This window comes from Erythrolamprus reginae, chromosome 1 (genome assembly GCF_031021105.1).
Source record: "Erythrolamprus reginae isolate rEryReg1 chromosome 1, rEryReg1.hap1, whole genome shotgun sequence".
Taxonomy (NCBI): domain Eukaryota; kingdom Metazoa; phylum Chordata; class Lepidosauria; order Squamata; family Dipsadidae; genus Erythrolamprus; species Erythrolamprus reginae.
In genome coordinates, this window is record NC_091950.1 from 201,142,190 (window position 1) to 201,155,661 (window position 13,472).

General features: G+C 36.1%; 1 protein-coding gene across 3 annotated transcripts in view; it reads right to left on the minus strand.

Moving 5' to 3' along the window:
• Positions 1–1,477: 1,477 nt before the first annotated feature.
• Positions 1,478–13,472, minus strand: part of COL5A2 (collagen type V alpha 2 chain) — a 189,096-nt gene continuing 177,101 nt past the window's right edge. The window contains exons 49-55 of one of the 3 annotated variants that reach the window (XM_070731915.1): positions 13,110–13,163; positions 12,105–12,212; positions 10,958–11,249; positions 8,749–8,936; positions 4,791–5,030; positions 4,140–4,290; positions 1,478–1,883 (exon numbers count right to left, since the gene is read on the minus strand). In XM_070731915.1, coding sequence (XP_070588016.1) covers positions 4,144–4,290; positions 4,791–5,030; positions 8,749–8,936; positions 10,958–11,249; positions 12,105–12,212; positions 13,110–13,163 — 1,029 coding nt within the window. In that variant the 3' untranslated portion in view covers positions 1,478–1,883; positions 4,140–4,143. Of the gene's footprint in view, positions 1,884–1,983; positions 4,291–4,790; positions 5,031–8,748; positions 8,937–10,957; positions 11,250–12,104; positions 12,213–13,109; positions 13,164–13,472 lie in introns of those variants that run through there. The other 2 variants (XM_070731914.1, XM_070731913.1) reach the window with 2 other exon arrangements.

Sequence of the window (13,472 nt, forward strand, 5' to 3'; positions counted from 1 at the left end):
CCACACCCACCTGGCCACACTTACCTAGCCATGTGCACAGAATCAGTAGAAAAAAATTAATCCCACCTCTGACTCCAGCTAAAGCACCTAGGTTGTTCATGCCCAAAGGGAAGAGAATCTTAAATCAAAGAAGCTTCCATTCACTTTTCTGAAAGTTCCTGTGATTATTATTATTTTTTGCTTTAGACCTCACCTTTCATTCAAAACCTCCAGGTAGTATCACTAGTGTTCCTTCATCTCATTTCCCCCCCATCCATTCCCCAAATAACCCAAAACTGTGATGCACATTAAGCTAACACAAGGTGATTATTCCATGGTTTCTGTAGCTGACCATGGACTAGAATCTAGGACTCTTTACTTCTAAACCAATGCTGTGATCTCTAGAACCACACTGATCTCATCACAGGTACTTGTATTGTAACCATACCTTAATTCTTTACCCTATGTTCCATTTTAGAATAGATATGGAAGAGGGAAAGGATCTTAATTATAAGAGATTGAATCTGCTAAAAAAAATGTTATGCATTTCTCAGTAGATTCTCCCACTGAAGGCATGTTTAAATCTTTCCAATTTTCTTTGATGCTTCCTACATAGGGAAGAAGATTCAATTGGATGAGTTGCAGCCTTTGTTTAGCATCTGCTTTCAGCACTAAATCTTTTCCATTATACAGGAGGCTACTCTTAATGGTTTGTTTTTGTTTTTGTTCACTCTATAAGCAATAACGGGCAGGGAAGAATGACCAAGTGGCCTTTGCAGTAGCATGGAACAGCTGTGTGCTGTAAATAATTATAAAAAGAAATAATGCAAGGAATTCAATGTTGGTTTGTGGTCAGTATCATTTCATAAAGAACCTTAGATCAACTTAATCCCAGGTAGTAATTCAATCATTATCTTGAATTTGTTAGTGGTTGATTGTTACAGTACATCAAATTATAATGTGGTTTTCTTTTAGCATATTGTGCTAACCTTACCATTGTAACACATGGTTAACTGCTTGGTATGGTTTATAATCCAGTCACTTATCGGTTATTAAACAAACTATGATTATGTTAAGAGATTATTTGTAAACTAGGACTATTAACTATTATATAATTAGGTTGTAGAACAGACACTATGAACCTTCAAACATTCCAGTTCATAGCATGCAGTTGTTCTAGCATCTATACTGACATACTAGAACTGCTCATGGATGAACAATCATTTCCTTTGAGTTGATCATAATGTAAGCATTGTTTTCTAGTTTTTGGAAAAGTCTATATGGCTTCCATGTCGCTGCCCTGAAGTGATGTGATTTAAACTGAGAAACTGGTTTTATCACAATATTTTATTCAACAACATTGATAAATCTTTAATTTCAGAGTTCCAAAGCCAGACTTGTCAAATCCTAAACTTTCATCGATGTGTTTGATAGAAATCATTTTGGATAACTTTTTATGACTCTTTTAAGGACTGCCACAAACACTTGTCACTCAAAATTCCCTTTAATATTTAATTTATTAAGTGCTTTGGGTGCTACATTTTGAATTTATAGATGACATAGCAAACACACACTCTACCATGCACGGTCCACACATACACACAGAATCCCATTGCCTTTCCCTAGAACTAGATTAAATTGTCAGAAGGACTCCACACAAAGGAAGCCATTACTCAACATGAAACTTGTATTTAATTAAATGCTTTGCAAAGATACATGAATAAAGCTATGCGTATGGCTTTTCGTGTGTGTGTGTCAGTGTGTATGTATGTGTTTATTTAGAAAAACAAACAAACAATCAAGAAACAGGAGAACATAGGTCTTCAACAAAGAAGCCAACTGAAGAACTAGTCTTGTAGCCACATGCTCCATGGAAAGAAAAATACGGTGATGAACACCCCGTTCTGTAGATCATAAAACCATAAGAGGAAAAACGCAATGTATAAGAATTTTTCCCAGACACCAAAAATATAATATTTAAATTCTATTAAAAAAAAGAAAAGGTTGATGACAATAAATTTATTTTTCCAGGATTGTACAGAAACCATTTTTAGCACCATTCCCTTTTTCATAAAGAAAACATTTTAATAATTATTATTACTTCATTATTAGATTGCCCTGTGTATCTCCATTCTTGGAATTATAACAGAAGCATAGCACCTTGTTGTATCTAGAATTAACACTAGATTATTAAATGCATCCCAGCTTCTAGAGATGAGGTAGCTCATGCTAAGAAATGATGGACCATTGGTTTGTCCTAATAAATCAAGACATGCAATGTCACAATTTCTGATAATGCATGACCAGTTATTGAGTGAAACATTTTTTTCAGTAAAACTCTAATATTTTTGTTAATACCTGATTTGGGATTAATACATGGAAATAAATGACAAACACACATAACTGGACAATACACTTGAAGAAGTTGTAGCAGCCTTCCATAATCTATGTGTTGTGTCTACCCCAACTACCCAAATTCTTAATAATAACCTTGCTGGCTTGCGAATTCTCAGAGTAGAACCAAACTCATTTTAAAAATTCTCAGGTAGAGAAAGGCTACATTAGGGGAATTCTGATGTTACCTGAAGTCATTTGAAAATTTCATCTTTGACCACGTGCAAAATGTAATAATCTATAGTTTATTACTTTCAAGAAACAATTGTTCACTAGAGGTTTGCTGCTCGTTAAGTCAATAACTAATCCTCTCCACAAACAAAATATTTAAGTGTTGACTCTGAAACTTACTTTGGAAAGTAATTTGGGGGCATTGTAAATTTGAGTGAGAGAACATACTCTGAGCTCTGGGTACCTTATAACGAAAGCATTAAAAACATAAATATTGTCATCTTCTATTTTTTTCCAAATCTATTGTCCAGGTGTTCCATGATCACCAATGCTGATTACTGATTTAAAGGATTTAACATCCAACACACCTGGAGTGCATCATGTTGAGGAAGACTGATTCACTTTCATTCTCTGCTATGACTGATTAACACATTTTTAGGAAGTGGCTTCAATTATATGAATCATATGAATATGAATCTTCCTCAAGAATGTAGCCATCTTCTAGTATCTACTGCCTGGCAAACTTATACCTATTTATCCAAGAACAAAGACAACTGAATTCACTGGGAGTTGCTTCTAAAAAGACAGTATTAAGATCACTTTGTTTTGCAATCTATGGATTTTTGTCACTATTTTCATTTCCAAGTTCCCAATAATCTATTTGAAGCAGATCCATGGATCCTTCTCACCATTCCTGATCTTGAAACCATGAGCTAGTTCTGGGCCAGTCTCTGTAATGTCTATCTGACCAGGCAGCAAAATATGATATTAAAACAATGCCCCAAGATTTCTGAATTTCATGTTGTCTGAATTTCTCCATATCATAATGATTTATTGGGAAAGATCTGTGAATTGTCCCTCTTTTGTATTTTAAAATAAGATAATAACATTTTGTTAAGATGTCACAATGGCCAAACTTCTATTGGAAAAGACTGGATGAGTTCAGAGCTGGGGTGATGCAAAGGGAAGCCACTCTTCAAAATATCGGTATATCAAAAGGGAAATTGTTTCAACTATAATTTGAAATTCACAACTGCTGAGCTAGACATAAAGTGGCTCAGTTGACAAACAGAAAAGTATGGGTTCATACAGATGCCACAACATTTTGAACACAGGGCCATGACTGACTGTGGAGGTGCCCTATGGTGCTGCATTGGTGGACTGGTAATTTTGATATGGTGAACATCTGAATCTATTATTTATTTCCCATTACACTTTTTAAAGTTGAGCAGAATCTCCAGAAATCATGATTACCTTTTCTAATTAGGCATCAAAGATTAGTTTTGAATTATTTTAGATACAGGTGTGGTCACTTGTTTTAAAATAGGATTTACTTCATTAAAATGTTGACTTAGACAGTGAGACTGAAGAGTTGTAAGTAAAATAAATACACTAAAGAAGGCCAGGGAGTTAGAAAGAACTGTTATATACAATGCTGATTGTAATATCAGCCGTAATTTCAAGAGTCTCAGGATTAACTTCACTCAGTCTAAGTTCTTGCGTTCTGTTGTTGTTGCTGCTGTCATCCCCAATGCTTTTGAAAAGATAAGCCCGTTTATTTATTTATTTAAGTATTTACTTATTTGCTTCTTTACTTTTTTACACAAAACAAACTGGTCCGATCTCTGCTCCAAATTCTTGGTCTGCACCTCCAACATCTACTGGGGCAATATCAATGATAGGTAATCGTGCCACATTCTGTGTTTTGTATTCAAAGATTGTGCTGCCCACATTCCCATTGTGTTTCTGGAAGAACAAATCAAAAGAGAAAAAGAAAAAAAAAGAAGTTATTAGTTGGATTCTTTGAATATCAAGAAGAAAACCAGAGCAGGCTAATTAATACATACTATGAAAGAGCTCATTAATAAGCATCACTCCAGTTCAGACCCTTTCTATATAGAGTGATTTGGTAAGTATGACCCTTTGGTTAATGGGTAGATAAGTATCAGTTAGTTGATGTGTACATTAAAATAGTACTACAATCTTTTCTCTGGATACCTCAACAATAAATTGAGATGTTTCCTCTCTCTTTGGGTCCTGGTAGCCTGATTCTACCTAGAACCATTTTATCTTGTCAAGGATGAATCTGCAACTAATAAAGAAAAATCAGTTCTGATGATCCCCAGCTTTCTCTACTGATGTAAATTAATTTGGAATTCAGAGCTATGATTTTTTTTCCCTCATGAGAAACAATTGAATATACACACAAAATTCAGTTTATGCCCAAGATTAATTCACTGACTTACAGAGCAAGTGTCAGAAATGACAGTGTATCTAAAACGGTTATTTCCTTCAGCTCGGATTTCATGGTCATTGGCTCCCTTCAGCACCACAGCCTTCTTTAGGTTCTTAGCTTGGTCATCCATGTAACCTATACTGTTTTTGCAATGATAGGTGATATTCTGAGAGGCCTCTTTGGAGAGTAAGCGCAGGAAAGTCATTTGTATGATCACTGTGTTGGGTGATTGATTATCACCATAAACAAACTGCAAATGAAGAAAGGAGGAGACATTGTCATTATTATTAATAATTTCTGGAAAATGTTAATACCCTTCTTCAGATAGGTTGGCACTTCAACCTTGTCAGATGTTCCTGCACCTTCCTTTAATTAGCTTGATGTAGATTTGGACAAGTTCAACTACAGAAATGAATAATCGAATATGAGTTTTAGAAGGAAGGAAATGTGTTTTGCCTTCTTTATTACCTTATGTGGGAAAGTAAAATCTTTATGCTTATAATGGGGTATGCAAAGTTCTTCCCATATTCTTCCCATAAACTCAAAGGAGGAGATCAGATTCAGCTGCCTAGATGGTCCCTTCCAATGCAGATGGTCCCTTCCATTATACTATACACTATGTCTGCAATTTAGTTTCTTGCCTTTTTAGTCCAGTGTTTTAGGAACCAGAAGATTGAAATCTTTTAAATAACTAGTTAAATTAAATAAACGAGCACAAAATCTGATGAAAACTTACTTTAGTCCAGTGTATAGAATACATTCCATACCACATATTGGACATCAACACCCTAGAAAACGTCCAAAGATACTTCACCAGAATAGCCCTTCACTCCTCCACTCAAAACAGAATACTCTACGAAAGCAGACTATCAATCCTAAGTCTAGAAAACTTATAATTACGACGCCTATAACACGATCTAAGTATTGCCCACAAAATCATATGCTGCAACGTCCTGCCTGTCAATGACTACTTCAGCTTCAATCGCAACAACACAAGAGCACACAACAAATTCAAACTTAATATTAATCGCTCCAAGCTTGACTGTAAAAAATATGACTTTAGCAATCGAGTTGTCGAAGCGTGGAACTCATTGACTCAGTAGTGTCAACCCCTAACCCCCAGCATTTCTCCCTTAGACTATCCATGATTGACCTCTCCAGGTTCCTAAGAGGTCAGTAAGGGGCATACATAAGTGCACCAGTGTGCCTTTTGTCCCCTGTCCATTGTCTCTCCTTATCCCATATATGATATATCTTTTCTCCCTTGCATATATCTTCTCCTCTATTTTCATATCTTTTCTTTATATATAATATTTCATGTCTATTCTCCTCAATATGTATTGTGTATTGGACAAAATAAATAAATAAACAAACAAACAAACATTCATTTCCATTAATTAATGCATTAAGATGAAGAGCAATAAACAAATAATTTTAGAGATAATATAAATTAGCTCTAAAAATTTAGAGATAATATAATAATAATAATTTAATAATAATTTATTAGATTTGTATGCCGCCCCTCTCTGCAGACTCGGGGCGGCTCACAACAATAATAAAACAGTGTACAATGAACAAATTTAATATTTAAAAGAAAATATCTAAAAATATCTAATATAAATTATCTCTTAAAAAAATCATTACTAAACAAATTAATAATTAAAGATTTGACTAGACTGCCAGATTGATTTTTCATCAGTTCAGACAAGCAGCAACTTTGGAGGGCAGGAATGGATATGTTGACCAGTGCTCACTCCCACATACACTGGGAAGGGGACCCCCAATTGTGTTTTCTTGTTCTATTTTCAAATAATACTATTTGGTTTGCCTGCACTTTGCACTTTCCTCTAAAGCATGGCAATCTCTGTATTTTGATTGACTGCCCTTTCCTTTCATTTTCTCTGTTATTCCTAAATCAAGCCCGTGGAAGATTCTGATACAGTAAACTATCCTTCCTAGCATGATAGTTACAGCAACTGCCTAACAGGCAAACACAGTTTGAAATGCAGCAGTAATTAGATTTTTTAAATGTGTAATTACTGTTTTTCTTTTGCTAAATCTCTGTTCTATTCTATTATGGTTTTTTAAAAATTAAAATGAAATCACATTTTTACCAGGAATCAGACAATTTATAATCACTATGCTTATGAGAAAGATCTCTTTTAATAGCCACAGATTGTGTAAATACAACAACAATAAAAACAGTTAAAATCCAATAATAAAAGCCAACAATACAATAAAACAGTGATGACATAAAATACCATACATACTTGCAATCAACCTAATTCCAGGCCTTCTGGAAAAGCCAGGTCTTAACAGCTTTCCAGAAGACAAGTAGGGTGAAGATCTCTGGGGGCAGTTGGTTACAAAGGGTCAGAGCCACCACAGAGAAGACTCTTCCCCAAGGTCCCCACCAACCAATGTTGTTTGGTGGACAGGACCTGGAGAAGGCCAACTCTGTGGGCACTTGCTGGCTGCAGCAAGGTATGAGGGAAGAAGTGGCCCTGTAAATAGTCTGGCCCTGAGCCATTTACGGCTTAAAGGTAATAACCAACACCTTGAATTGCGTTCAGAGATCGACTGGCAACCAATGCAGCTTCCATAAAGTTGGAGTAATATGGGCATACTTTGGTACACCTGTTATTGCACTTTGCACCAGCTGAAGTCTCCGAACACTCTTCAAGAGTAGCCCCATGTAGAACGCATTTCAATAGTCAAGATGAGAGGTGATGAGGGCATGAGTGACTGTGTGGAGCGCCTCCTGGTCAAGCTAGGGCCGCAACTGGTAGACAAGACGGACTTGTGCAAAATCCTCAGCTGTGGATCTAGGAGGTCACCCAAGTTGCAAGCCCTATCTGAGGGGAAAATTTCTTCCCCTCCCAGCACCAAAGGCGGGCAGATAGTATCGCCTTTAGGAGGAAAGACCCACAGCCACGCAGCCTTGTCAGGGTTGAGTTTTAACCTGTTAACTCCCATCCAGACTCTAATGGCACATCATTTCCACCACTTCACTGAACTGACATGGGGTGGAGATATACAGCTGAGTATCATCAGCGTATTGTTGGTAACTCACCCCATGTCGTCAGATGATCTCACCCAGTGGTTTCATGTAGATATTCAATAGGAGAGGAGAGAGGACCAATCTCTGAGGCACCCCACATAGGAGGGGCCTAGGGGTCGACCTCTGTCCTCCCACTAACATCAACTGCAATCCACCAGGGAGGTCGAATATGTTTGTTTAATGCTTTCAACTTTACAGATATAGATATATTTAATAATAATAATAATAATAATAATAATAATAATAATAATAATAATAATATTTGTATGCCGCCCCTCTCCAAGGACTAAATAGATATAAAAACTATTTGTGTATTGATATATTCAAATGTAAGTTTGTTGATGTTTTAATTTTGTACACATGCATTTAATTTAAATATGTGAATGTCTGTGTGTACCTCAAATATTTATTTAATTAGTGAGATGAATTAAAAGGAAATATTTAATTCCCTTAAATACAAGAGTATGGAGATTCCATCATGGTATCTTTTCAACTGAAATTCCACCCAAATTCAATCTGTTGTAGCATAGGCAAGGTGTAATTTAGAGAGGCTGTTAACATCTATCTCAAAAAAAGCATGAAAATCTATATACCGTACTTGGAAAGTGGCATATAAAAACCATATAATTAGGGAAACTGCAATAAAAATGAATATATGGGAAAGTTGAAAACAAAAATATGTCTGGCAGCATAGATGCATGCACATAATGTACATGTATATTAAGGAAAACTGCATGATAATGAGTATTATGTTAATGTGAAATACATATGGCAGCAATTGCTATAACATGGGTGGGATAGAATTAGCAAAAATATGGCTGCATGTTGTGGAATTCTGGGGTTAGACTAAGCTGCATATTTCAAAATAATAACTGAAATAAATACCAAGAGAATTCAGATTAGTTACCTGTGAACCTCTGTTCATATCAAGACCATACCATATTGGTTTTAGATCAGATGACCTACTTGTCCACCATGTTTTACGTGGAATAACAGCTGGTTTTGCAGCGATACATGTTTCTCCTGTTTCCATATTGCAGAATGCTTTAATTGCATCTTCTACACAACCCTGATTAGGGTCAATCCAATATTCTCCTGTGAAAGCAAAAAAGGAAATCTTAAAGTATAACAAACCAATTTTTGCTTCTCCATGTTGCAGTCCAATTTTCATTAAGGACAAAATAAAACTATTCAAGTTTAACACTGCAATCATATGCACATTTATTAATAAATAAATGTGCATATCAGGGATGGGTTCTAACTTATCTCGCTAACGGTTTGCTTCCTCCTGCACTGCATGGGTGCACCGCATGGGTGGGTGGGCGCACGCATGCACAGTGACAAAAAAAATCATTTTTTAAAAAAAAGCTGAAAACAAGATGGCAACCACATGCACAGTGCCAGAAACTCAGCTTCTGCACATGCTCAGAAGAATTTTTTAAAAATTCAAAAAACATGGTAGCAGGTCCAGAGAGTCGCTACTGGTTTGGGCCAATTGATCCAAACTGGGAGGAACCCACCCTTGGTGTATATCATCAGGTAATGTATTTGAGTTCAATATCAATTGTTCAAGGATCACGGTCTATAGCAATAATGGAAAAGAAGAGGTACTGGAAGAAGACTTGATAGTCTGCAGATATTTTGTGTCCAAAAATAGCTAAACTAATATTCAAATTCTTAATGTATGTTCTCCAATATTCCAAACCTGGGCTAATTGAACCTGCATTTATAACATTACTGCCTTTCAGTCAGATATGTTTTAAAATCTTAATATTATCTTTCTTTATTCATAATTAAATAATTTCCCTTACATTTAAGATTTGGCTTAATTATCTGACAAATCCATCATCTTTGCCCACTTTTCTTAATTTGTGCTGACAAATCTTACAAGAATTCTTTTCCTTGGAAGCATTTATTATGTATCAAACAATAGTGCATATTTTGACAATCTGAACAAGATTTCTTATATAGTTCATCTTTTATGTCTGCCTCCTTTACAGTATTTATGTTTTGGCTATCTTGTGGCAGGCTGATTAAATTTTAGTTCCTTTACTCTGTTGAATGTAGAATAAAGATAAAAAGTGAAGACAAAGTGGATGTGCCAATAAGACCAACCTATGAATGGAAGAGATCTAATAATCTAATCCAATGCTCCATTCAATGTTGAAATCTATAACGGCACATTCCTGACAGAGAATTATGCAGCCTCTGTTTGAACAATTCCAACAATCAAAAGTCTGGCAATATATTCCATTATTCAACAACAGTACTTGGACTTATATACTGCTTCACGGTGCTAGCCTTCTCTAAGTAGTTTACAGAGTCAGCATATTGCTCCCAACAATTTGGGTCCTCATTTTACTTATCTCAGAAGGATAGAAGGCTGAGTCAACCTTGAGCCTGTTGAGATTCAAACTACTACGTTGCAGGCACCCAGCAATCAGCAGAAGAAGCCTGCAGTACTGTATTCTAACCACTGAGCCACTGTACCTCAATAAGGAACTATTACTCTTTGATATATGACACCACTTCAGATATTCAAGGGACCTGTCAAGTTCTCTTCAATCTTTTCTTCTCCACCTAACCATTTTTTTCAGCTATCACTCATAATGTGGTCCTTTTAGGCCTTGCTTACCTTTTCCTTCCAGATATATAGTGTTCCCTCAATTTTCGTGGGGGATGCGTTCTGCCCGCGAAAGTTGAATTTCCGCAAAGTAGAGATGCGGAAGTAAATACACTATTTTTGGCTATGAACAGTATCACAAACCTTCCCTTAACACTTTAAACCCCTAAATTGCATTTTCCCATTCCCTTAGCAACCATTTAGATTATTACTCACCTTGTTTATTTATTAAAGTTTATTTTAAAAATATTTATTAAAGGCAGACAAAAGTTTGGCGATGACATATGACGTCATCGGGCGGGAAAAACTGTGGTATAGGGAAAAAACCTGCGAAGTATTTTTTTTAATTAATATTTTTGAAAAACCGTGGTATAGACTTTTCGCGAAGTTCGAACCCGCGAAAATCGAGGGAACACTGTATATATAAGTAGGCCTGCACTTCTATTTAAACATATTTGAAGAGGGTTTTAAAAAAAAAGCAATATACACCTACCACTCTTTTTGGATGGATGACATGATCTTAAATCTTCACAAGTACGGGCTGGGTGCTTCTTGGATCCATCGGGGCTGCGCATGGTTTCAATCTGGCTACTCAGTGACTTCAATGTGGCATGGACCCCTGGATCTGTTTTATTGCTGTCATCTGGAGCAGCTTGATCTTCAGTGAACTCTGGTAATGGGTCTGCTAGACCATCATCATAATGTCCCATAATGTCACCAATTGCAGCAGTGAGATGGCCAGGGGGACCTGGTGGGCCTGGAGGACCAGGATCACCAGGAGGGCCCTACACACAAAAAGCAGTATTACACATCCAGGATTATAATAGCTGGGACACAAAGTTATCATAACTGCATAGTAGTTCCAGTTACTACAATGAAAGTCGGTTAAAACAGGCAGCTATGCAAGTTAAATAAATAAATAAAAGGCTAACTGGAGGAATCTTTTAGCAACCCTATTTGTATCAGTAATTGCAGTAGACAAAGAATAATTACATTGTTTCAGTAATAAAATACTTTAGTTCTAATTGATTAATATCTGGACATAGATTAAGAATGATTATTTTGGATCATCCTTCCTTAACACTGTAAGTACTTGATATTGATATGTTCTAAACTAATAATATTATGTCTTTCTTCTTCTCAGGGTCAGCACAGCCACCCCTTTCTCGCTTATTTTTTACTCTTGAGCAGAGGCAATAGTGGCAATAGTGAAACTTTTTAGTAGTCCTGTCCTTTAAAACATTTAAAATGTATCAAGTCGCCAAACATCAAATACAATTTGAAGTAGAGTTTACTCTTTTTTAAAAGTTTAGAAGACCTAATCTTGATAAATGAGGGATAGGAGAGTTTTTTGCTCCTTTATTGACAGATTTGGATCTGGATCACTTCTATTACCCATAGCACCCTTAAAAAGTGATCCATTAAATAACCAACTGGCAGTGCAAATGGCAAGGACAAAAAGACTGATCTGGGTCACTCCTAAACAAGGAGCATATGGTCAGATTCCTACCTCACTAGATCAGGTGCCCAGCATGTGGCTTCTTCCAAATTGGCATGTAATTTGACTCATATAAGCTTACAAGTCATTGAAGGGACATAACTGTTCCTCTCCCTGACTGAACCAATTTCCCATTATTTACCTCAGGTCCTGCTTCTCCTAAAGTTCCTCTTACACCAGGAGGTCCAACCGGTCCATGTGGTCCAGAATTTCCTTCTTTACCTGAAGGTCCAATAGGACCGGAGGGACCCTATAGTAAAAACAAAAGTTCATGTTTATCATACCAATAAGGGTACATAAAAAATTTCCTTCCTTTTCATTTAAAGATACTTCTGGCCTTTTTTGGCTTTCTACAAGATAACTGCTAATGCTCACCATGCATGAATCAACTGCATATAATTTCATGGGATAAAAATACTGAGTGATGCTCAAATACTAATTTGGTGGGGGAACAGCAATGATAAATGAGATAACAAATATTACTGAATAAGAATGAAAATATTAAGAATAGGCTTTTTACACCTCTTTATTAGTTCAGTGCAGAGGCATCTGAATTGTGGCACCTGAGTCTGCTAACTTCATTGCTTTTAGATATTGTCTAAAGATCTAACAGATCTAATTAACCAGCTGAATTGCTTACATAGCAAACATTTATATTGTAAGTTGATCCTTTAATATTTGTTTGAGTCCTGTGCAAAACTGGAAAGACATAATGAGTTGGGAAAGGATATGAGTAAAGAATAAAGAACACTGAGATCTGTGTGCAGGAAATAATAACTAAATGCCATTGGAAAAGTATGCATTATTGTGCATCAAAGTTGCCATTGGTTGATACTAGCAAATTGAAGATTGTTCTTGAAGCTTAAAAATCTGGAGGGATAGCATCTTTTTTGGACTGAAAGCTAAATCTTTGTCATGTTAGCATCATTGCCAAATACTAGGTTATATTTAGAATTCCATACACAAAAGAATTAAGGAGGGTAAATGACCTCAAGCACAATCTTGTTTAATAAAAAAAATTGTAATCCCTATCCAAATTAATTTTACTCTGAAATCAACAAACACCATCTGTAGAACAGCAAACCTAAACCAGGGGCTAGGGGGATTTAATTGTTTCCATATTATACGTCACATCTGGCTTACTCACTCTTGGGCCAAATGGGCCAGGAATCCCAGCACTGCCTTGTTCACCCGTAGGTCCCTGCAAAACACAGTGTGGATGATGTACATTTTCTTAAATTGCATCTTATCTTTAAATAAGAAAATATGACGGTTTTGAATACATCAACCTTGAGTACCCTGTGATGGCCTACTATTCTTTAGGTTAAACTCTCAGCATTTCTAATCCATGACATAATAACCTGAAGATAGCAAAACAGACAAACAAAAAAGATGTATGAAGTTCTAAGTCCATAGACAGTTCATTCTATGATTAAGATCACAATGGAGCAAAGACAGCCATGCTTGGCCTCTAATTACCGCAAGAAAATATAGTTTTGAATTTTGGTTC